Source organism: Pteronotus mesoamericanus, unplaced genomic scaffold (genome assembly GCF_021234165.1).
Source record: "Pteronotus mesoamericanus isolate MK-2021 breed Mesoamerican mustached bat unplaced genomic scaffold, CSHL_Meso_final contig_105, whole genome shotgun sequence".
NCBI lineage: Eukaryota > Metazoa > Chordata > Mammalia > Chiroptera > Mormoopidae > Pteronotus > Pteronotus mesoamericanus.
Window position 1 is genome coordinate 11,413,141 of NW_026555006.1, and position 26,655 is coordinate 11,439,795.

The following is a 26,655-nucleotide window of genomic DNA, read 5'->3' on the forward strand; positions in this document are numbered from 1 at the left end:
TGGAAAGCATGACATAACCATGTTAACCCACTGTGTTTTTTAAATAACAGCCATAAACAAACAAATCACTTGACCTCTTTTTATTAGCCTCATGAGTACTTGCTACTTGTAATGCAGGGTTTCTGTTAGGTGCAAGTCACTTCAGAAAACAATTTTTGAGGTCAGTTGGGGTTTTTTAAATATTGAAATCATCTTGCAGACTCCCATTCCTGTCTGAGGGCCCATTAATGTTTTCCACAAAACATCAATGTGTGTGTTGAAAGTGTCCAGCACTTACAGTATACAGGGTCTGTACTACTTGCTAAATAGAGTCAACAGAGAAGCTTGGATTCTGGCCTTAGAGCACTTACCGCCTGGAGGATGGCAGGACTAGGGAACCAGCAGTTGTACTGTTGTGATGGGGGAGCACAGGGTGCTCTCAGGGACAAGGGCATTCTGATAGAGAACTACTGTGTCATTTGACACTGTGCAAGTCCCAACAAGCACGAGACTTAACCCCTATTCTAAAACCTTCTAATTGTAAGCATGCCAAGTAAAGGCACAGCAAACAAGTCAGACTTTTAGGTAACCAAGTACTAAGGAATTAAGACATACAAAATGTGAGCATGAGGCCAAACCCCTACTTTTTTATGGGACACACACACACACACACACACACACACACACGAAATTTAGATGTTAAATTGCCCTTATTCTGAAAATATGGGTAAAATATACTAAAACAATATCCATATAAACCAAAGATTTATTGTGCAGCCTTCGAAGAATCATGCCAGTTTTTGTTTAGAGAGGTAATCAAAAGTTTATATGCTCTGTAAACCTCTCTAAGTCCATGATCCTCATGGCCCAAACAGGGACCCCGCTCTTAGCGATGAAACATCTGAGGCTCTGCAGCCAACAGTATCTCCCGCTGGGCCAAGAATAATAAACGGCAGAGAATTATGAGAATGAAGATCACCTTCCAGGAAGCTGAGGTCACCAGGAAAGTTGGAGGAGTGTAGATTCATGGACAATCACAGAGGAGCAAGGAAGGAGAGATAAAAGAGGAAGGCAGCAGCGATCACTAGATGGCAAGGCCCTTTAGAGCAGGGACCTCGTCTTTATTCTTCCTGCGTCGCTCTGTGCCTTGCTGGGCATAAGGAAAACATTCAGTAGGTATTTGTTGAGTAAAGGAATGAGCGCATGGACTTGACTGAAGGCAAGCAAAGAAAAAGCTTGGGAATAATGGAGTTCTTTTCATCTCCTGTGTGCGATGATAATACAATATTCAAGTGCATGTATCTTTAGCAGCATTGAAGGAGGTGTGTCACGTGTTGAGTAAGAACTCAGTATATATTTGCTGGGTGTTAATTTAAAAGAACTAATATTTTGATAGGCATTAAGAGAAATTCTGAGTTCAAAATGATGGAGTCCCCTTTTTTATATTGCTGTGGTGTTATCAATTTTTCTATTCAAACTAAGGACCTTTCAGAAGAAATATTCCCTGGGGCTTCACTGCCGCCATGACCATGGCACCTCTTTCTTGGCGTGGACTCCCACACCCACGTGGTGAATCTGTTCAGCTTCCTTGCATCATATGTGCGGACTTCTTTGCCTTTTAGGAGAGCTTTTAACTTAGTTGTAGAACATGCTGGTGCTCCTTTCCGTGGAGCTGAATCTAATTTGTCTCTCCTAGTTTAGTGCAATTGAATCATCTCAGGAAAATGAGAAGCAATTAAGTACCTGTTGCTAACAAGGTGCTGAAATATCTGCCAACAGACACAAGGTGTTTATTTATTATTGGAGTATGTTATTGGAGAAAACATTATGTTGTCTTTCTACAAAAAGAATTGCCAGAATTGATTTTTAAATGCAGGTATCACAGACCTACTACCACCTTTGAGGATCATTGAAAGGAGAAGTAACAGGGCTTGTGAACATCAGTCAAGGTAGCTCAAGTGCCAGTGCCCAGCCTGATGGGAAACAGTGTTGATGGGATTTGAAGGAACTGGATAGTAAAGAGGAAAAGCAGCTTTTCAGCAAAGGCCCTTTAAGTCCAGTTCAGGAAATTATTAAATTCATTAGCCAGATACTTATAATCAGCTATTACTGTCCAGCCAAAGGGGGGAAAAGAAAAAAACAATGCCAGCAAATGTTTTAAAACTACAACTAAACAAAAGTCAGGAAGCGTGTAATTAAAACTGTACCTTTATTGTATTGTAAAGAGTTTCACTGTGACATGGAAAATATTTAAAGGAGAAGGCTGTTCAGCTAATTTGTCTGCAAGCGAACTGCTTGGTGGAGAACTACCCTAAATTAACTGTAAGGCCACCCACGGAGCCAACCTCATAAAGGGCCAGGGCTGCTCAGCTTGGTTTTGTGTAACGTTCAATAATTACTAGATAAATGCATAACTAAAAGCTCTATTACACTAATAATTTGTACCGAGATAGACGTGTGGGACACCCTGCTGGGTTAATTTGTCATCCCCACAGCTAACTTCTAAAGAGAGCTCTTCTGCAGTGGTATCGCATTAGTATGTTGTCCCAAAGAGGACAGGTTGGAGCTGTAAAACCAATTGGCTTCTTAATCCCTTAAAGAGGCAAAATGCCCCCAGGGTGAGAGCCAGAGAGAATAGGGTGATTAACCATGTGGACCTACATTTAAACGCATCTTGACAAAAGCAGCTGCTGTCCCTTGGAATTTCTCTCTCTCTCTCTCTCTCTCTCTCTCTCTCTCTCTCTCACACACACACACACACACACACACACACACCCCACACACACACACCCCCCATAGACCCTCATATGCATACACAGTGAGGGCAGTGGTTCCGTGCAAGGTTTCTTAGAAGCCCTCTTTTCGTAAGACCTCTGGGTACCATTTGTATTGTAAATCACATAATCAGATAAATCTCTAGCATTTCTTTATATTCTGGTTTAGCTTAATATAATGTTGATTCCATGTTTAGACTCATTTATTTTTCAGAGTAGAAAAAAGTCAGTAGTAGACCTGTATTCTCCTCTTTACATGGAATATCTCCTATCTCTCTCTCTCTCTCTCTCACACACACACACACACACACACACAATTGCTGTTTTAAATATGAAGCTCACATTTAAGCTTCAGTGCAGGGTTTTCAACCTTTCCTATTGACAGAACCATAAATCATGTTAAAGTTAAGTGAATTACTGTAGCATGGAACTGTAGCTTTAACAATGTTTATGTAGTATCAGCTTATCATCCAGGCAAAGGGGGTTGAGCACTGATATTTGAAATGGGAATGCACAGTCCCATTAATGTGGTTGCAATATCATGAGAGTCACCCATTTCTTGCTGCATCTTTTGTATTGTTGAAACTGGTGTTTTTAACCACGTGTGTGGAATGTTTTTAAAATGTATATTTCTGCAGTAAATTTACATTTGTTATTTGCAGTTTCTTCATACTCAGTGGTGGTTGCTTCCTCCCCCAAACAATTCCTTTTTTTTTTTTTTTTTCCCTGTGCAGAACACATGTGAGGAACATCAGAGTTGCCAGGTTGTAATACAGTACTAAGGGACCTGTGAACGAAAATTTCTGAAAGGAAATAAGCCATTTGACCTCTGAAAAATAATTCAAATAGGAGTAGCCAAGTGCAGTGAAAGACACGGCTGCGGAGCTGGCCAGAATAGAGTTCAGATGCTGGCAGCCACGCGGGGTCTGGGGACACTTGTGCAAGTCGCTTCCCTGCGGCCGTTCGTTTTCCACCTGTACAAAACTAGAAGGCACTAGGGCAATGACACCTGGAAAGGGTTTGGTACATAGTAAGTGTGTTACTAAATGTTAATTAACTATGTATCGGAGTCCCCTGTCTACATTATCATTATTTGCTTTTCTTATATGTGGTTCTCTGGGGAGGATTTGCACTTCCTTATTCCTCACTCCCTATCCCCAGTTCTCCCAACTTGCTTTTGTGGGCTCAGAAGGAGTATATGTTTCTCCTCTCCTGGGGTAGGGGAGAGGCACATATGCCTAGAAGGGAAGATGTGGTCTCAGGGAAGTGAGCCAGCTGGGTTGCCTTATCCCATCACTCTCGTTTGGCTGAGAAAAACAGGGGAATCTCCCCAGGGGGGCAAGTGGCCCATCTCCCGTGATGGGTAGCCCTTTAGCCACGCTGGAGACTTCACTTTGGCATATCTTCATTCAGGGATGGCTCTTGCTATTGGGATAAGCACCTTTATCGTTTACAAGGGTCTGTTATTTACAATAATCAATTCAGCCAATAAGTATTGAGCACTTACCACCTGCCAGGCACTGTGTGTGCTAGGTCCTAACAAACAAGTCAGATAAGCCAGTCCTGCCCTGACAATCTAGCAGGACGGAAAATAATTATTACTATGATGAGATTAATGGGTGGGACATGCAAGAAAGGGATGATGTAGCACAGGTATTTAAAGGGTTTGTGGGGATTTAGATTTATTTGGGTCCCTTCTGTTGGCATACAGTGTGAACTTAGAGAACCTTGCCATCCCTGAGGGCTTTCTCTAGATCACCTGGAATCCCCAGACTCTTGAATACCAAAATAAAATTTGTCGAATGGTTACATACCCAGTAATGAACACGCAATATGTTAATAAAGACTCTTTCAAGTGAAATATTCTTACAAGTCAAAGGAACCCAACCAAATTGCTCCCAAAGAAAATCATGGATTGGTGCATATAACTAAAGAATCTGGAGCTTTTGGCATCAGGTGGAGCTGGATCCAGAGGCTCAGGTGATGCCTTCGGAAATCTGCATATCTCTTTCTCTCTCAGCTCTCCTGTCCTCTGTGTGAGCTTCGCTCTTAGGTTAAATCTCCTCAGACTGTGGCTCTAATGAGGTGATCAGCTCCACGTGTAATTCCCACCAATGTAACAATCCCAGGGAAAAGCGAATAGCTTTTCAGAGTAAGTTGAGGAAAGGTCTTACTTCTGGATTCTTATGGCTCTGATAAGCCCAGTTTGGGTCATTTGCTCACTTTTATAATAATCCTTATGCCTCGGTTACATGCCCACCTAAGAGCCAGGGGGTAGGGGTAAGTCCTCCCAGCCACACATGCTGAGGCCAAGGGAAGGATAGTTACCCAAAGAAACATTAGGGCTCTGTTTCCAAGGGAAAGGGTGAAGGACTGCTGGGCAGGCAAACTAATAGCTGTCCCCGGCAGGAGATAAGAGCAGAGCTGTCCTGAGCGCTGGGCACCGGGATCCACTCGCTCGCTGGCCAGGTGACTGACGTCTGCAGCTGGGGCCTGCAGAGCACAAGTAAAGCCGAGGCCTTAGAGAGGAAATGATGGGTCTGTGCCGGGACCTCCGTTTACCTTGCGTGGTCACATTGCATTGTATGATCCTGGTTACTTTTCATGCATCTCAATTTATTCTAATAAACAATTCTAAGGATAATAAATAAACCAGAGTCTAGCATACTGTCTGGAACATGGTAGAATCTCAACACATTCTTTTTAAATGAGTGAGCCCACTATGTATTAGGCACCTGCATACACTAGTATAAATCCTCGGAAGAAAATTTTTAATTTGTCCTGTTTTACCCAATTTAAATGCAGGCTCAGAAATGTTAGGTAACTTTGCCTAGATTAACAGAGGGAGCAAATGATTTCAAACCCAGAATAATTGAGCTCTAAAACCCACACAGACATATAACTTCCATTTTGTAGTAGACAAGGCTCAGAAGCCTAGGAGGCTGACACGGGGCTAGCTGATACCCAACCTGGGAGAGAAACTTGATTCCATGTGTAAAGTACAGCATAGGGAATATAGTCAGTAATATTATAATAACTGTGTGTGGTGTCAAATGGGCACTAGATTTATCAGGGTGATCACTTCATAAGTTACATAAATGTCTAATCACTGTTGTACACCTGAAACGAATATAATATTGAATGTCAACTATAATTGAAAAATTAAATTAGTTAATTTAAAAAAAGAAACAACTTGATCCCCTGACTTCAAACACTGGACTAATTTTTCTCGTACCTCTTCCCCTTGTGTGAAGTCTACCAACAGTGGGAATAAACCTTTAAATCCCATTGGGTGAATTTGGGAAGATATTTTGAGGTCAGGAGGATACTTTGAAAGTAACTGGTGGCTCAGAAAAGGGGGCTTCACGGCCGTGTGAGCCTGACCGTGTGGTGTGGGCAGTGCTGCAAATCCACCGTGGCTTTGTATTCGTCCTGGGGTTTTGTTTGTTTATTTGCCTGTTTTTGCCTTTTTGTTTTTTAACATCAGCAAAGATCTGCAAAGAGCACCGGTCCCAGCACTTGGCAGTCCTCCAAGAGGCTGAAGTACGTCCAGGGATTTTACTTTTGAAATTCTCTCACACGACTGCAGTTTGTAATTCCAGTGCACTTCCGCCAGATCATTGCAGGATTCCCTGCCTACTTCTGCCAACCTCTGTGATTATCCAATCTGTGGGGGCTGGGTGGTTGAGGGATTTTTTAGCTTGTTTTGATTTTTTTTTTCCTTCATCTCTTATCTGCTAGTAATTGCTTGCATAGTTTGTAAAAGCTCGCGGTCCCCTCGTGGAACTGGAGTTTCATCAGCTCTGTTTATTATGCAGTCACTGTTCATGTCTCCAATAATCATAGCCGGTGTGTGGTATTTGACCACATTTCACACCAGCCTCCATGGCGGCTCAGGCAATTAGTGCACAAATACGGTACTTTCGGAGAAGAGGTCCCATCAGGATCCAGAGGCTGGAGCCCTCTCTCACAGAGCTTGAACCAGCGCACTTGGGGTTTTTAAAACTCTAAATATTACAGCCTTCCCAAAGCAAGGTATCTTGGAGACTGAGTCTCATATATAGAACTTAATACCCTAGAAACACCTTAAAAAATAATTTCCTTTAAAAGACACATGTTCCCTTGTTTCATATTTTTTAGATTTTAGTGTTATTACTATGCATCAATTGTACAGAATTACTTATAAGTGTAGCCCCAGAGACTGAATTCTCATGCCACTGGAATGTAAAACTAGGTGAGCTTTAGCAGTTGCTTAGTTCAGGCTCCTCATCTTGCAGATGAGAGAACTAGAGGAGAGAGACGTTGCCAACATTTATAAGTCAGGTAGTGGCAGAAACAAAACTAAAGCCCAAGTCTTTTTATCTAAGTAGAAAATCCTCCTAAAAAAAGTACCCCAGAGCTGCTCAAAAACTTTTTTTTTTGTTTATGGAGTCCTTTTCAAGCCCTTCATGTCAAATTCATACTGACAGTACATACTTTCATCAGTATTTGTTTTCATTTATCTAAGAGACAGACAGGCAACAAGTACCTCATACTCTTACCATCCCTTTCCCTCTCTGTGTTCTGCAATCAGCACATATATCCAAATTCCAGTTTATTCATTTCCCATCCCCATCATTACCTATAATAGTATAAACAATAAAAGAAACTATTTATGGATCACTTAACAATATAGTCAGAAACTATGCCGTATGCCTTATATACATTGTCTCATCTCTATTAATCCTCTTAACAAATCTATGAAGTATTATTAGCTCTATTATACAGATAGCAAAACTGAGTCATAGAGTTCAGAAATTTGAAGCATAGCTGGTGGGTGATAGAGCTAGAGTTTAACCATGTCTGTCTGACTCCAAAGCCCATGGTCCTCATATTATACCACTCTACTTTTCTGACTCATGGGTTTAGCTTGAAATGATACATACACACACAGGTATGGGAAACCAGTACAGACCGAGGCTTGTTAAATAGTGGTGAAGAGGGACGATCAAAGAGATACAGTGATGGGGGAGGGGAGGGAAAATGGGTGAAGGTGGTCAAAAGATACAAACTCTCAAAAAAGAAAAAAAGAAAAGCAACAGTGGGTAATTAGAGGAGATATAGAAAGCAGGCAGAGTGCCTTGGGAAACTTCAGAAAGATGAGGCTTTAGCAGGAAAGCCCGCTGGGGCAAGGCCACGCACGGTTTGGTAAGCAAGAGGTAGGAGCAGTGATTGTCAGGTGCTCAGCTTACAAGTAGAGCGTGGCAGGTGTTTGGAAAGTGAACAGGAATAAGGTGGATCTGCACCAGGGGCCAGCAAACTGGCCACAAGTCAAGTTCAGCCCTCTGTTTTCAAAAATAAAATTTTATTGGAACATGGTCACATACACTTGTTTGTGTAATATCTATGGCCACTTCTGCACTGTGGTAGTAAGTTGAGTAATTGCAACGGATACCATGAGGCCTGCAAAGCCTAAAGTATTTACTCTCTGGCCTTTACAGAAAATGTTTGCCAGCTCCGGGTCCAGACTATAAGCCAGGGTATTTGAGAAAGAAAAGTCTTTAAGTAGCTCAAATTGATCTCAGTAAAAAATTTGAAAGACCTTCACCTGCCCCCCCTCCCCGCTCTTTCCTCATCTCTCTTTCTCTCCCCCTCCCCCCGCCCCACTGTGTGTGTGTGTGTGTTTTCTCAAAAGACATTGAAATTTGAACTCTACCCTGAAGATCCCCTTAACGCAAATGGAATAGAATATATCAACCCTCTTGGAAACCTATTGTAACATAAAGTTACTTTATCTGGTAGTACTAATATAAAAATACTGGTGTTTTCCAAGTCATCATGCAGTGTCGCATATTTCTCTCATTTGACATATCCAGGTCCATTCACATGCATCTCAGTGATGTTAACCATATGTACTATACATTTTGAGAACCTTCACTTGCCTTGAGTCAAAGGTTGTTATTTAGAAAAGGTTCTGCCTCCTAAAGTTTTGAAACCCACTGCCAATTCCTCTTTCCTTGTCTCTCTGTTAAAATAAATCCCATAACTTTAAACTTCTAAGCTTTCATAAGTGGCAGGTCTGACTCATGCATGATTTATAAATGATAGCTATGGACCATTAAGATAGATTTCTCAGCTTTAGGTAGGCTATAATGGTGTTATACATTGTGGTTTTGAATTTCTGAAGAAGCAAAGTACATAGTAGTTGACAACCCAAACGATTGAAGTTCCATTTGGCCTTATGGAAGGCTTTTTTTTTTTAAGTGCATTTTTTTTTCTTCCACTTTCTTCTTTTAGAGCTCTGCCCTATTACAATCTTTACTTCTAAATATAAAGTAGTCAGGAGTTCTCAATGCCACCTTTTACTCTATGGAAATGGTTATTTGAGTCTAAAGAACATCTTCTTGCTGAAGACAGATGAGTCGCTTTTTCTCGTAACAGTGCTAACAGAGAGAAGCAGTGTGACCTCTCGCCTGTTGCCACTGGCGCGGTGTTGGTTAATGGTAAGACTGTGAAGTTTTGCAAATGGCAGAATTCAGGATTGATCATTCCGTCCTGGGAGCGAAGAAGGCCTTGTGTAGCACCGCCGTAAGAACACACTGCACCTGAAGGGGAACCAGGCCTTATCGTTTGTGCCACTCTCTGGACAGCTTTTTGCTGGAGCCGCCAATAGCACAAAGACGAGGATTTAAGAGATGATGCTGGGAAACAAACACCAACGTGAAAAGAATCCATGTCTCTGTCCAATCTGTGAGAATCTACAATGGCTCCCAGACAAGGGATAAAGCAATTAAGACAATGTCAGGGTTAAACAGAATAACATATTTCAACCTGTGAAATTTTAGTTTGAGGAAAAATGTGAGAGGCTTATTGCAATTCTTGGAGGTTGAGTTTGGGCAAAACCCCTGAAAATGGTAAGGGGGGATTGTTTTCTTTCTCTACTTCTTTCCTAAGATGTAGAATGAAATACAAGGTTCCAAACTCCTCTGGCCATGCCTCCCTGGCATCATCTGCTAGCTACGATATGTGTCTGAAGACTCATATAACCGCCATGCAGTGGGCTCTCAGACTAAGAATCACTAGTTGGATCTTCCAAGTCTCTCAGCACACAGTGATATATTAATGACCTTGACCTTCTCCTCCCCCAGTCTTAATCAGTTCTACTTTAAAGGAGGAAGCATTTTTAAGTTAAATATTTATATGTTAAGTTGTATTACATTTTAAAATTGTCTCTTGCAAGCTAAAAGCAAGAGAGCATTTTAAAGAATTGGGGTGCAGGAGTGCAAACAAGTAAATTAATCTGCCTGACCTGCTTTCTTTTTGTACTAAGTATCAAGTAATATGATCATTTGGTAGTAAATAACCCAGCCCTACACCCTTTGGGAAATTCTGGTTCTCTGTTTCTTTAATTGTGGCGACTTTGTTCAGAATATGTAGGTAGTGCCATTCCAGCCAAGAAACCTAATCTAATTTTCTTCCTTCCCATCTTATTTGTATTCCCTGTGAAAAGCCCAAGCAGTTTTAAACAAGTCTGGCCTGTGGTTAAAGTTTAAACCAGTGGTGAGACCCATCCAGAGGGGAGTGTTTCTGACACTCTGCTGCTCCTGGCCTAGGGTACTAAGCGTATTAGACCCCAGAAGCAGCCAATTTTGTAGTGCCTTTTAATACACAAAATTGTATTAACATCAACATGGATACAGATGGATGCACTGCAATAAACCGTAACCACTTGAGAAAAGCCTTTATTGACTCTCAAGTAAATAATGCACATTTTAAAGGCTCTAAATATGCATTTACATAATGTGCTATAATTTTTTATTGTGTCAACTACTCACACACACACATCCATAAGAAATGTTTTTCTCCATCAAAAATTTGGACTCACACCATTGTTTGTGCATGGCATTAGCACCATGCCAGATTCATAATGCTAGTTTCCCTTTTATAGGCCCTGATATGACAATCTCAGAACACATTTAATGAATTTTACTGATTGAGTGATTGATTTGTTTAACCCCTTCGACACTTCCTAAAATACTTGTAGACTATTTGGACAAATACTTAGGGACACTAAAAACATCTAATCCAAGATAAAAAGGAGAAAACAAGAAATGGGATAGAAGTAAAAACAAATTTAGACCATGTTGAAATCTTAAGTCTGAGCTTTAGAGCAATGGAGGAACCATGGCTCTCCTTGTTCAGGAGGAGAGCACTACTAGCAGGTTATCCAGAAAAATAGCATATGTTTAATCATACTTAACAGAACTCTGCAGTGCCTTTAACACTGTTTTCTGTTTGAAGAAATTAAAGCTCCAAATCTTGAATGATTCATATCCAGTTCTACAGTGACCTAATGGCTGAACTAGAAAGTGTGCGGCATGAGAAAGTAGAGGTTGTGAAAGATGACCCTTTGAAATGCAGACTCAGCAGTTGTCTGATTTGAATCTATAGGCTAAATGACTTCCTGATATTAATTAAGAATTAATTGATTCTTATAAATTAGTCATTGTAAAATCAATTCCATATAGTACCATGTATTCTTGGGTTTGTGTTAAAATAAACTCTATGCCACAAGGAAAAGGTGAATAAATTGTCTTAAGTAAAATATAACAAAGAAACTGAGGTCTAAATTTAAGTTGTTAATCATTTTTTTTTAACATATTTAACAACAACAAAAAGAGGGTGAGGAGAGGGATTCCAAGATCCTATTGAATTGTTTCCTCTATCAAGTTTCATTAACTCTGATCTGCTCGATCTTTGCTCAAGTGAATTCCATTGGGCATCATTCTCTGTTGGCCACTACGATTTCATAATCTAACCATCATTCATCACTTTGTATTGAGCACCTAAAGCATTGCCACTTTATCATTAAGGTCTGCTCCCAGGGGCTCTTGGCAATGGAGTTGACACTGTTGTCATTTACATGCTGCAAAAGTTGTTATGCTCAGTACATTCCCAGCCTCATTTGGAAAATGTCATGTTCTATCCCTAACTAAAAACTATTGAGTCAAATGCAGGGCCCTGGGTCAAAGTGTCTTGCCACCAGCAAGTTAGAACATACCATATCAGATGTAAAAAATTCCTTTGGTTCTTTTACACTGCACAACTGCAGAGTAAAAGATGACCAGAGCCAATTAACTTTTTAGTTTGTGGCTTTTAATTTAGAGGCTATACAGATCCCAAGATTTATCATTCATTGAATGAAGTCCTAAGTTTGATCAGTTTGTCTATAAGCTCCCTGGGTCTTTGGCAGGTTAAAAAAAAAAAAATTTTAAGTTCATATTTAATTGCATGGTGATTTTATTAATTTCTGTACCACTCATGGTTTCAATTATTCATTGTTCCATCAGTAGATATTAATTGTTAGAAATGTTCTGAGGATATGACAGTAACACATTAAAGTGATGGGAAAAATCTATTTACTAAGATGAGGAAAACTGGGAGAAGAGCAGGTATGAGGATGGAAGGTGACAAGAATTCTGGTTGGAATAGGTTATGTTCAAGATGCCCTCAATTGTTGAAGACAAAACTTTGTGTTGGCTCAGCTCTGTATCCCAAGCCCAAAGTAGGAGCCTGTGAATACTTACTGGATAAATTAAAGGTTGCATGAATGAAAGGATCCCATCAGGTCATCTGCAAGACATGGGCTGGACTGTTGGCTTCTACTCCCAACCCACCTTTCCACTCTTTAAAAACTACAGATGTCATCCTGAACCTGGAAATCCTAGCCATTCCCATTATTATTTAGAAAATCCCACAATCCTAAAGCTTTCCCAGTAAGGAACAAAGAACCCACAGCTGGGAGTCCCTGGGGGCCCACAGTCCTCAGCCACGCCAGTGGGAGAGGGGCAGAAAGCATGGCCTGCCTTGTTCAGGTTTCTCTTCCATCTTATGAGTCACTCTCAATATTAGGAAAATTTTATTCTCCAAAATTTGGAATATTCCTTTGTTTTCTCTTTGCAGGGGTTCCTTGAGTTTAAAGAAAAGTGAGAAAAGATAAATACTCTCCTCAGCTGTTTCTCTGGCCCTCATTGAGAAGCGAGAGCAGCTCGCCTGGCATTCCTTGCTCTGAGTGTCTCCAGCCCTCCCCATGGGCTGCTCTTAAACTGCAGCGGGTTTTATCAATCACCCTTCCAACTCAAGGGCAGAAGTTCTCTCAGAAAAATTATTCAGCACCTCACATAAGTTTTTATATCTAATATTAGCTTCTTTTTGTACCAATAAAATTTAGCAGTGTTCAGATACAAGGGAGTAATCATTTTCTGGATCTTTTATCAGTCCCTATGCACAAAGGGCCAACAGTTTAGCAGGGGTCACTGTCTACTCAGCCTGTGGGCTCTCCTGCTCTAACACTGTGCACTTCTGAATTTGGCTTGAATAGCAAAAAAAAAAAAAAAAAAAAGTGACATAAACCTTCCATGTAAAGTGAGGCATCCAAATTGTACAGGTTCATTAAGTGATCATTTACTACATACTTCAAAAAAATTTCATCCTGAATTAGTCCCTAGAAATTTCCTTGAAAGGGATATTAGAGCTTTAACAATGAATTATTGTCTATGGATAGCTCAGCATGAAAGGGGGTCCATATGTGCAAACTAGAATTTGTCATATGTAATGTCAGTTAAATCAGGTCTCATCTACCAAATACATTTTTTATTGCTTGCTTCATTAAAAGAGCTCTTAAGGTAATGAATAATCTTCAGCTTCACCAAGGATTATTAATGCCTTTATAACTCATGTCCACTGAAAATAGAAAGACAGCTTGAAACTCTACCCTAATCTAGCCTCCATGTTTGTCTTAGAGCCTTAAGAAGGAAATCTATCAGACCTCTCCAGGGTTAAACTCAGTCATGTGAGCAATCCTATGAATTGGGTCAGGAAAGAAAGGGAGGGGCACTGAATCAGGTTTAAAAGCAGTGGCAAAGCATGTCTTTGTCTTCCTAACTCTGATGTTTTCTTCCCCTACAGCAAGTCCACATGCAACACCATCGACTCTCCATTTTCCGACATCACCCATAATCCAGCAGCCTGGGCCTTACTTCTCACACCCAGCCATCCGCTATCACCCTCAGGAGACGCTGAAAGAGTTTGTCCAACTTGTCTGCCCTGATGCTGGTCAGCAGGCTGGACAGGTGGGGTTCCTCAATGTAAGGAAACCTCTTTTTCTTTTCGATTTCTTTAGAAATATTAACCGAATGTAACAATAACAAGGGGAGACCTTATGACCATGTGACATTGTGCTCTAATGTTGTGCTGACTGACTGCGGGCAAATGTCATATTTATTCTAGATTGTGGGAAAGTTAACTTACTCTGAGAGTGATTGGCCAGGGTTTAAAAACAGTGTTTGTGTTAACTTCGCAACTGTCAAGCTTATGGATATAAATCATCTCAAGGGTGAACTCTATAACCTTCTAAGGTCCGTGGGCTGATAATTCCACCTCATGCATACTAACCCGAGGGCTCACACAGTTAACAAAATAGAAAGACCAAATAATTTTAAATAATGATTTGGGGTGGTAGGGAGAGGCAGGGGGATGAGGGGGCACAGATGTTTCAGATCAACTAAGTTGATATTTTTAAAAAATACAGTCTTCTAACACTTTAGATCAAGTTGACCAGTACTTGAACTCAAGATGCTAGAAGTACAGTTTATTATGGTTTGTTATTTCTGCAAGTAGTTATCTTTCCCACTTATCTTTGTATAAAGCTAAACAAGATTCAGTAGTTTCAAATGAATGTTTTTATTTTTTTTCTCAACAAAACCCAAACAATCACAGTTTGAAATAATATTCCAAATAAAAAAGTACTTTCTAAAAATCCCAAATTTTATTTCAAATGTTGACCTGAATGTTTCCAATGGATGGCTGTATCCCAAGGCCAATAAAAATAATAATGAATAGTAAATGATCACCAACATAAAGCCAAACGTGATTTCCCTTTTCTCCCAATAACTGCACTTGAAGCCACAGATTAGCCATAATTATTATTGCCTAATTTAAAATATTATATCACGCTGCCCTATCACTGATTTTCTTCCTTGCAGAAATACCTGATTCTGCATATCTGAGACAGAACAGGCAGCTTTGACTAATGTCTGGTGATGTGTTAGCAGATACATTTCTGTCTAGACAACAAATCAATATGGTGCCTTTTTTCTTTTTGCTTGTGTATTCATTTGCTTGGCTTATTCTAAAGAGTTCACTTATGGACTTTTAGCCCACTCAGAAATAACACACAGGCAAGTTTGTTGGCAAGAAAGCATAGCATTCTGATTGTCAGACGAGATAGTCTTTGAGGAACAATACTAAATATATAAGTGAATGTTGATGAGGCAGTGAGTCTGCCTCTGCAGAATTATTAAGCTGAAACTTAAAAGCCAGGGACAATAGCATCTCCTTCAACTGAAACTTGATTCGGGACTATAGCCTAAATATAAGCTCTCATTATTGCTTGAAGTGTATCACTGAAGTCTGGAATCAGAAGGGCCACTTTGGAAACCATGAAAAAACTGAAGTGATCACCAGTATCCAGCATCTGACCTTTAAATTTCTAGCTTTTTTTTAGACTTTATTGTTATATTTTTAGAGAGAGGGGAAGGGAGGGAGAAAGAGAGGGAAAGAAACATTGATGTGAGAGAGAAGCATTGATTGGTTGTCTTTCATATGCATTCTGACCTCTGGGAACTGACCCTGCAACCCAGGCAACGCCCTGACCAGAATCGAACCGGTGACCTTTTGCTTTGCAGGAGGATGCCCAGCCAACTGAGCCATACTGGTCAGGGCTCTAACTGCTTTTTAATGGTCTTGACACTATCCCGTATAACTTTCAAATACCCAGTTTTGCATTTTGATCAAAACTTTCTGGGATATAAGGCAGGTCTGCTCATGTAACTATTTTGAAAAATTTGAAAATAAATAGATTGTATTTCTTTCTTCAGAGGGAAACTTTCGTTGTTAAAGAGCTATTATTTGGTTGTTCTAACATTAGGTAGCTAAATAAATATAGCTCTTAATGGCATATGCTTGTCTAATATAATTTAAATCAAAATTAGAATTTTTTTTCTTAGAATTTTGACTGCTGAATTCTAAAGTTTCTGTGCCTGATGTTATACAATATGTGTAAGAAATGTTATATGTTCACTTAACATATTTATTTAATGTTATATAATATCAACTTTGAGGAATGAAAATAAACTTTTTATCTCAAATGCACATTTAGGAACTTTATTATATCTATATAAATAGCTATGATGTAATAATCCTGCAGTCTATAAATACTTACATATTAAATAAATATTTAATAATCATGAGAACGATGACAAAGGTAGCATTTCATACAGAATTGAAACATTCCAAGTAAAAGTTGGCAGGTTATTTCATGGAACCAGATGCAAAGAAGGTCAGCAATTCAAAAATAAGTTTAGGATGCATTCAGCAAGTGTATTTAAGGTTATACTTTTGTGGAATGCCTTAAGAACAAGCCAACAAATCTTCATCTGTATGCTCTTATGGAAGAATTCATGTAGCTAGAATACTTAGTAATTTACATGAAAGGTGCCTAATGAGTCTTCTGTTTTCAGAGGCAGCTAACGGTTCATGTCTCTTTCTTCTTTTTCTTGTGCGTGTTTTGTTCTGTTCCCACCCTTGTAGCCCAACGGGAGTAGCCAAGGCAAAGTGCACAACCCATTCCTTCCCACCCCAATGTTGCCACCGCCACCGCCACCACCGATGGCCAGGCCCGTGCCTCTGCCGGTGCCAGACACAAAGCCTCCAACCACATCAACAGAAGGAGGTGCAGCCTCCCCCACCTCACCAAGTAAGTATGGCTGAGACAAGGCGCCGGTCACTGATGAAGCTCAATGCATTTGAATCCATACCCAAGCTTAGTCCCTCACTGCATAGTCTCTAGTGATAGGCACAGGTCCCCAGCAATGGCTGTAGCATGAGTTTGCAGAGCCACGACCAGATCAAAGTGAACAGCACTCTAGGTGTGGACATGACTGAGTGTTTGGGTAGATAAAATGATGTAACTACATTCCCAGGACCAAAATCAAGTTATGAACTATTAAGTTTTGCATATTATTTGAGTGGCTTTGAATGCTGCCCTCATTATTGTCAAACAAAGTCTACTTGCATGAATTTTCATTAGCAAAAAGTTCCTCATACTTCTTTAAAGCCCTGCCTTCCAGTAACTTACAGTCCCTGAGGAATGCACTTGAGGAGCAGGAAGGTTATACACCTCATTCATCAAATAGAAAAAAAAAGTTCAGATCAAAGTATCATCGCAAAGGTGTGCCCATTGAACATTCACCACGAGTAAGAGCCTGGCAGAAGAGATCTGATGAGCTAGTAGTCATTGGCAGTTGGTTGGCTAGGCTTGGCAAGGGAAGGAGATAAAAGGTAGAATGGGGTAGAAATAGAAAAGAACACTTGGCTCTTCTTTGAATAGTCTGGTAACATGTGATCAGACAATATAGGTGTTCAAAGCCTTTTTGGACGATAGGAATCTTTACTTGATTAATTAGAGGAAAAACAGTTCTCCTGATATTTCAGAGATGGCAAGGGGACAGAAATAGCTTGAACACACAAAGTTGACTTTTAGTATACCTGGAATAATGAAAAAAAATAGCTATGACTGGAGGCAGAGTTCCCGGGTGACGAATGGACTACCGAACCTTGGCAAAGGGCGCGATGAGCACCCTTCCTGAAGCTTTACAGAGGGATCAGAGTGGAGGAAAGGACAGGAACTGTGACAGTGTGGCCCTAAGGATTGGAGGTCTTCAGGGAGATCTTCAAAGGAAGTGACACTGGACGCAGGGACCCTGCTGAGGAAAAGGTTAGAGTAGGCCAGGAAGAAAGTGTTAAGATTAAGAACTTCAGTCACAGTCATAGAAGTTGAAGGGAGAGGAGCCTGAGGGGGATATTTTATGGACATAAGCTTTGGGATTGGACAGCCATTTAGATGAGTGTAGTGGAGGATGACTCCAGGCCTCTCAGCATCCTTCCCTTTCAGTGGTGGGGGCATAACAGTTTTGGGTGTAGTGGGGAAAGGGTCAAAAAGCCTTTGTTGACACTGTTCATTAGATTTAATTCTGGGAACACTGAATACAAAATGTCCAGAGTCCCTTAGAGACGTATCTGAGAGTGAACTTTGGGTTATCTGGTATGTATTCAAGTTGATAATAGATGCAGAAGTGAGGGGCATGTGCATGGATTCTGGTTTTACAGCAAAAACATTGACAGTCCAGGGACAAATTTGGGGAGATTTACTTGTCTTGGTAAGAGGTCGTTCAACACTTTTCAACAAAGGAGAAAATCCTGAGTGTCCAAGGACATAGGAAACAAGTTGTTGATAGGCTTGGTCTACAACTCTGAAAGCTCAGCTTAGAACAAAAGCTCCTGAGAAGCAGAGGCTCCTAGGTGTGACCTGCTCATTGTGTATCATTTTCAAACAAGCCAGAGAAATAACCATCCCCAAACTCTATTAAAATCTAGTCACTGGAGATATGGCTTATGGGTTGGTAGCCCCATGCTCATTGTCTCCTGTACATGCCTCTGTGTACCACTTATCTGTTCTACTTCTCTCTATCTGTACAGGACAATGACACAGTGCTTTCAAACCCTTGGAGCAGTATTCTACCTACTCTATGTAAACATATCCCCACTTCCATTATCAATTCAATGTTCCATGCATTCATTGCGTGTATTCCAGTAATGGGGATGGGGCTTCCCTGAGTCACTGCAGAAGAATGGAAATATATACCATGTGCAGCTACTGAAGTCCAAAGGATAGGGGCTCAAAACTCCTCCTTTCAAATTATTAGTTTCTCCTCAAATATAAGTTTCCTCACCTGTAAAACATGAGTGATAATACCTACCTGGCAGGATTATATGAAATCAGCCATGATAAACACTACTACCAAATAAACCAGAGCATTGTATTATCTGTCAAAACTTTTACTTACTGGAAGCCTCCAGGCTTGGGTAGTGATGAAATAGGTCTTTAGAATATGTACGAGCTACTCAACACCTAAATCAGGTTCGTGCCTTTTGGGTCCATAGTTCTGGACTCCACTCCTTGGGTTGAATCAAATGCCTTGTGTAGAAGAAGATACTTATCATCCTCTCGTGCCCAGCCTCAAAGATTCTTTCAACATTATGGGGAGAACTGTGGGGGTGGAGGAGGCCTTGGAAGATCCAATTCATGTGGTTACATGTTTATTGGAACAGTGTTTAAACTTTTTTGGGAAAGGGGGAATATTGAGAGGCCCAAAGTTTGATATAGGTAATTTGGTAATTTCTGAATCATAGGAATCTATAAATGTAGACAAAACAAAATGTTCTACCGATGGCATAGAAAAGTTTTTATCATCATAAATTTAGGCCTTCATTTCTGGGCTTTTCTGGGCTTGCCAAATTCACAATAACGTGTTCATTCACGGCAACATATACTGCCTTACTGCCTCCTCCTTCATCAGTATAACAGTGATAGCCCGGGAGCCCTGCCATGTGCAGCATCGGAGAAGCCTCTCAGATTAAAAGTCCCAGAGCCCACTGGTCCACACTGAGAAGACTACTTAAGACCGCCCCCAAAATATCCTTGTCCACACCCAGATTTCTGAACCTGTTGATAAATAAAATACAAGAAAAAATGAGATGGGAAACCAGACTCTAACGTCTGCTATTAGAGAATTTAATTTATAACCCTAGGCAAGTGTGCTTCTGAATTACACAGGCAAATCTACCCAGCCCTGGCAGAGCTGGGCCACCGCAGGCCTTTCTCCGCACGGTCTGCCCTCCCAGGTAGAGATGATTGAATACAGGTCCAGATGGCCGTGTGCTTCCTGCCAGCACCTGTCTCCCTGTGTGAGGGAGGTGAGGAGGGGGTGGAATGAGTCCGGTTTCTGTCTCCAGTCTGTACTGTGGTGAGGGAGTGGAGAGTGGCCATAGGTGTAAGGAAGGGAACCAGTAACAGGAATGAAGTAGCCCCTACCTCCCCCCGTAACATTCATCTTTGATGCCTACCTTCCTTCATTCATTCATTCAGCCTTCGTATATTGAACAGGCCATGTGCCAAGGGCCACGGTAACTGCTTGGGATACAGAGACGATTAATCCCACTCTAAAGAAATGTGGGCTTTATGGAGGGAAGCAGCTGGTAAGCGGGTAGTGCGCCTGACGACAGTGGGACAGAAGGGCCCTGGGTGCCACAGGAGGCCCTGGGAGGGAGTCACATCCAGGTGCGGGGGCCTCGAGGAACGATTTTATTTTGGAGGGGTGGCTACTAAGCCACTTAGTAAAGATAACATCCTGGCATTTAAAACCTGATAGGGAAGACAAAACTTTTCTTTAGAAAGCATCTCATGGGTTGGGGGTGTGTCTAAAATTGGATTACCACTGGATAAAAACTTAGGGCAAGAATATAGTTTCATAAATTATGAGCTTTCTGAGAAATTAAAACCACAGGATAGTTGGATCCTGCTTATCAGTTTATTAGAGTTCAACTTCAGCAAGAAGAAACAGCATGACAGGGTATTAAGTACAGATGTTCAATATCCCAACAGCGTGTCCAAAACTGATTTAAAAAAAAAAAAAAAAAGAGTGCAAAAGTAGAAGCAGGAAATCATGCCCAGGGTCTCCTGTATTACCAGCTTTCCCGGGCCTTGACTCCCTTATCTGTTAATGGGAATAACGCCCACTCTCCTAGGCAGATTGTCAGGATGCACTGGGGTGACAGATGCGCTGTGCTGTAGACAGTTAAAAGTCCAAGGCATCATTTTAATATCCTCTCATAATGAAATACAAATGGATGCCAGCCTAAAGCAGAGTTATGTATTTTTAAACTAATCAGTTGCCTCTGGCACTGATACTCAGCTTTGCAGCCGTGGCCGGAAAGCCAGGGTAAGGCAGATATGGGAAAAAATTTGCCTATGAAATAAATACATTTTAATGGGGGGAAAAATCCTTACCCATGTCCTAACAAACCAGAGGAGTAAGGATGGAGATAACAGTTTTGCTCTCTCTCAGGGAAAGCTTTTGCATTGTTGATTTGTTTGCAGAAAACACTATGCCAGACCTCTTTAGGACACCATGACAAATAGAAAGGATAACCTGTAAGAGTAATTCCAACTATGTGTTCTATTCCTGCTGACTGCCTGCCTTTGTGGTTTCAGTACCCAGTGAGAGGACAGCGTTTCTTTCATTCATTAAGTAAATAGTTATTGACCACCAACTGCATGCCAAGCAGGGTTCTAGGTGCTAAGATCCAGCAGGAAATGGGAGAGAGAAAAATCCCCGATCATGTGTAGCTTTTATTTAAGAGAAGGAAAATGATAAACAAAATAGGAAGTAAAATAAGTAGGAAGGACGTAAGATGTGCTAAAAAGGAAAATGAAGCAGAGGGGTAGGAGTAGTGTGGGTGGGAACCAACTATGAGCAGGGTGGCAGGAGAAAGCCTGTCTGAGAAGGGGGAATTTGAACGGAGGCCTCACAGAAATGAGAGGGTGAGCCATGAGGCTGTAGGGGAAGAGCTCACCAAGCAGAAGGACAGCCAGCGCAGCCTGGCATGTTTGAGGAACAGCCCAGAGGCCAGAATGGTGAGAGCAGAGTGAGTGAGTGAAAAAGGAGGATGAGGAGAGGTCAGAGAGGTAAAGTGGATGAGTGTGGGCGCCCAAAGGACAAATAATGTAGGTTCTTGTAGGCCTTTGGCATTTGCTGAGTGAGCTGGGGAGGAGGGCAGAGTGAGACTACGTAGGTCTTGACAGAAACACTTTGAAGGTTTTGATCAAAACAGATCACTGTGAGCAAGAATTAAAGCAGGGAAACCAGCTAAAAGGCTGTCTGGTTTTTATCAATAAATGTAATGGGTGTCTTCTACATGCCAGCCACTATTCTAGGCACAAGGGATGCAGAAGTGAACAAAACAGTCCTCTTCCCTTGTGGAGCTTACGCTCTAGAGGGAGGGGACAACCAATCATTCTAAATAAGTGAGTAAGTTAGGGACCGGTAAGTACGATGGAGAAAACCAACCCAGGGGAGGCGGTGGCACTCGATTGCTGTAATCTAGGCAGGAGTTGCTAGTGACCTGCACCGGAGCAGGGGCTGTGCGGTTGGGGAGAAATATTTCAAAGGTGAACCTGATAGGATTTACTGGCACATTAGATGTGAGTTGAGTGGGGGAAAACCCTAGAGAATTCACCAATGACTTCTAGATTTTTGACCTGAGCAACTGGAAGGATAGAGTTGCCATGAACTGAGATGGGAAAACTGCAGGAACTGGGGATCAGAAGTTTGGTTTGACCGTGTTTGAGAAGCTTGGTAGGTATCCTCCAGGTGAAGCTAATTGCCTTATCATCCTGCCTGCCTGTTGCAGCTCTTGCCGTTTGCTGAGTTTTTCCACATGCACCATCTCATTAATTGGGAAGGGACTCCTTTTCAAACGTATGATACAGTGAATGGATATTCCTAAGAGTGTTTGGGACAACAGCCTAAGAATAGAAGAAATCTCTCGTTACGTTTGTATCTATTTGTGGTATGATCATTCAAAAGGCACTATTCTTTTTCTTAATTGTATTGTAAGATCCAATTTTTTATATAATAGGTTTACAACAACATCACACCATAAAAATGGGCTTTTCTAGAAAAGAAATTGAAGATTGGCATCATAGCCTAGAATTATACTGGGCAGAAAAAACACTTGAATTATGAAAGAAGATAAAGTATGCATATTGTCCTTTTTAAAATTAACTAGGAATACAAAAAACTCAATTTTGACTTTTTTAAAACTAGAATTTTATTAAATAGAAGCTTGTAATAACAAGTTTCCTTTATAATTTATTTTTATATCTCTGATGAATGAATATGAATCTGTTAACCGAGAATATGACAGTCATCTATGACGGGGATGGAAATTTTCTAGTGTAATAATTAACATATATTCAGTGCTTTTTAGTTGCAAAACTTTTTTACACATATACATTCTCTCATTTCGGCTTCCTAAGATTCCTGTGAGGTCAGGATTTTATAGACAAGGAAATTGAGATTAGAAAGTGGAGGTTACTTTCCCAAGATTGTACTTCCTTGTAGCTCAGGAGGATCTCAAACACAGACCTTCCCATGGACTTTCTACTACTTGGTGCTGTAGCTGAACCAGTTACAAAGCAATGTGACATGTTTTCTGGTTACCTGGGAGCCACACTGCCTTTTCATGTCTGAAATTAATAACAGCAGCGAAGTAATGAGCTTTTACTAATATGTCACGCACTTTAAAAAATGTTGTCATATGCATTATCTTATTTGAATCCTCACAGTAATCTTATGAAATAAATATTTTAAAAAGTAAATAGCCTTCTTGAGAAAGACAAGACAGAGAAAGGTAACTCTCTCAAGATCTCTCAGCCAGGCATAGCAGTAATCATGATTCACACCCAGCCACCTCGAATCTGCAGTTCACACACCTGGCCACAGCATCCTGTCAGTATCTTTGCTTTAGCCCGAAGCTTCCGTATGTTAGCAATGAAAACCCTCTGAGAGAACTATAGAGGAAGGTGTTAGTGGTCATTTATACTCTAGTATGAATTGGTTTCTGTTTCTGAGAGTAACCCTTTCCATCAGGGAAAGGAAGACAACAGAAATTTGGAAGGGAGGTAAAACAGTAACAGCAAAAAGGTGAAAAATAGGAGATGTTGATAAAGGCAGATTTCCTTTATTCTTCAAGACTCTCCAGAGCTTGTACTGTTGGACCATAAATTGGTTCTACCTCTTCAGAGGGCAGTTTGCGGGGGTGGGGGTGTGTGTGTGTGTGTGTGTGTGTGTGTGATGCAAGCCATGCCTATAGTCAGAATATAAGCAAAGACATACCTCAAGTAATCATTGCAACATTGCTTAGAATGAAAGATTGTTAATACCAAAATATCCACAATATGATACATATTAGGAACCTTTTAAAAATAAAGAGACAGGTCTCTATGAATTCATGGAATAATCTTTGAGTTAAATTAAGTCAGCAAAGGAGAGCGCTAAGAAGTATGTATAGAATACTACCATAGAGTAGGAGATAAAAGTATACACACTTCATTGTGTGTTGAAGGACAGAAACTGGTTTGTTGGGGGATAGTTCATTCGTACCTTATTCAATGAAGATAAGATATTGACTTTTTATATCAAATATAATGAATTCTTTATTTTTAAGATATGTTTCTAATCACTATAGTGACCAAAACTCACACGTGTGGCAGGGGGACGAGGGCTGTTCATACAATCCTATAAAATCCTTAGCAATTCTTAGACATCTAGATTTTACTGTGCTAACATGAACTTTGAGAACAGTAGTGAAAATGGGTGCTCTTTCTGGTAAAGAATGGTAAATAGTCTTTTTCCCTCACAGATAGTATAGCATTTAGTACAAAGTTAGCATTTTTGTTCTCGGTAGCCATTATTTGGTCCCAAGCTCTGCTTTAGGAACCCATTGAATACAAATGCACTACCTTAAATCACAATTTTTCATAAATACTTTTTTTAGAGTAGTTCTACTTTGTGTAGAGTCCAAATTTTTAATGTTTAAATTTGCACAGGAAAAAGAAAAATTATTGAAAATCAGGTAACTTGATAAGTATTTTGATATGCATTATCATAGTTGCATTTGTTATTAGAAATTTGCAAAATTGGAATTGTCAGCTCTCTTTTAAAAAAGAGGAAACTGAGACTGAACCAGGATTCAAACTCCGGTCCGTTGAACTCCAGAGCCCAGGGGTTTCAAGATACATAGCACACCTTCCCTCTGAAAATCCTAAGACTATAAAACAGGAACAAAAACAGGGAAAAAGAGAGTAAGAGATGAACATTGTAAAGGAGTAAGAAAAGAGACCAGGCAATGGAGGATTATATTTGTTGGTGTATCTTAACCCATTCAAGTCTTGTTTTGGTCTCAATATTTTACTTTTTCAGATGGCAGCTGACTTTTAATATTTTCTTTATAAAGGTAATATACAACAGTGTTGGAAACTTGAAATATATAGAAGAGTATGAAAAAGAAAATTATATTCTCCTATAATCAACTACTAACAACATTTGGTCTGGTTTTCCCCCAATTTTTTTAATACATGTTTATGTATGTATTCATGTATGTATATGCACACATATGTAAGATGATAGTGACCTACTGAATATAATATTTTGTATGCTGTTCTCTTAATTGCTATTTTACACTTATTTCATAAAAAGGTTAGGAAATGTGATTTTAAATCACTTTTACGAATTTGCCTACTGTAGGACATTAACTTTTGTCCTAACTATGGGATACATTCCAACATATGCTGTCTTCTTTATACACAGAGGCTGAGAGAGGTTAACTGGGTTGCCAAGATCACATTTCTAGTAAGAGACTGAATGGATTCAACCCAGGATTTTCTAGTTGTAGAATTTATTTTCTATTGACTATATTGCACTGTTGCAAAAATGAAAGTATATTTGGGGTTTTCAGGTTCCACTTGTGTTTATTTTACTTAACATTAAAAATTACAGGAAGATATTTTAAAACCACCCACAAAATCAGTCCAGAGATAATCATTTTCTGTGCACACTTTAAACATGATTAATCATGATAGATGTGTGTGTGTGTGTGCATAGATGTATGTGTGGGTACCTATATAGAGTTTTGTGAACTGATTGGATTCATTTTATTTCATTTTATATATGTGGCGATATCATTATTTTAAAACATTTTTAATGGCTGCAAAATATTTCAACATATGAATGAAGCACTAACTTAAAATTTGGTTCCAGTTTGTTGCTCTTGTAAATAATGCTGTAACGAACATCCTGGAGCATAAATTTCATCTGTACTTTTAAGTATTTGTTGAGGATAAATTCCTAGAAATAGGTTTCCTGAGTGATGTTGCCTTTCCAAGGGCTACAGAAGCCTTTCAAAGGGAGCAATCCAATATATTGATCTAAGTTTCTTTTTTTAGAAAACACCAGCTGAATCCAGGGTTTATTTTCTGTCGCTATTTAGTATAACTTTCACCTGTGCCTAGCCATATACATTGTTGCTTCTGATCAATAAATATGTTCTATCAATTGAACAACACACAGCCTACACAGAAAAATAAATGACAGTTACAGAATTTGGGGTAGCCATCAGAAATAAATTTAAATGAACTGAAACAAGGCTATATTCTTACCCTTTAAAAATATTATGAAAAAGAACGCTATAGGCCATTTAAATAAACTATGTACGGGAAACACTCATTGTACAGTGCCTCTTTATGACACATTTTGGCACGCAAGGTCAAAGTACCATGAGTTTACAAGTTGCTCTGATCCCTTTCTCTCTGTCTGCATACATAAATCACCTTATGCCTTCCTTTCTGCATGTTTTACCCCAAATCATGATGTTGCTGGAATACTTAACTCCCTATGAGGATCCTTAATATTAATAGAAATATGAACAGAGTAAGACCATCTGGCTAAATTGATTCTTTTCCTGATTTTTGTGAACTATTGGCACATTAGACATGTCATGTAAATTGTTACCATACATGTTAAGTAATGCTAATATATTAAAGTTAGAATTCATCAGCTTTTCAGGAAGAAAGCTTGTGGGTATGTTGCTCTGTAGTAATTTACTAGTGATAAGTAGGCTTTAATTTCATAACCCGAGGGCTGCCTTGTTGGTGGTGGCGGTGATGGTAACTTGTTTGTAGAGACAAAAGATTTGCAGAGATAATAGAGTGAGGTAACTGACTGCACAGATGTGATCAAAATAATGGAAATTCAGTGTGGTTATCTTCTAGATTTCAAACATCTGGATGTAAACTGCAACATCTATTCAATCATGTGGGAATTTCTAAACCTCTGAGTCCTGGATCATGTATAAGCAAAGGCTGGTCTTCCTTGGCTAAATAATGACATTAATAATGTTAACT

The 26,655-nt window shown here is 40.0% G+C and overlaps 1 protein-coding gene across 2 annotated transcripts in view; it reads left to right on the plus strand.

Moving 5' to 3' along the window:
* The window catches only part of NFIA (nuclear factor I A), a 360,348-nt gene that overhangs the window by 290,854 nt on the left and 42,839 nt on the right, over window positions 1-26,655 (plus strand). For both annotated transcript variants that reach the window (XM_054573968.1, XM_054573960.1), the window contains exons 8-9: window positions 13,701-13,879; window positions 16,383-16,548. In XM_054573968.1, coding sequence (XP_054429943.1) covers window positions 13,701-13,879; window positions 16,383-16,548 — 345 coding nt within the window. The remainder of the gene's footprint in view (window positions 1-13,700; window positions 13,880-16,382; window positions 16,549-26,655) is intronic.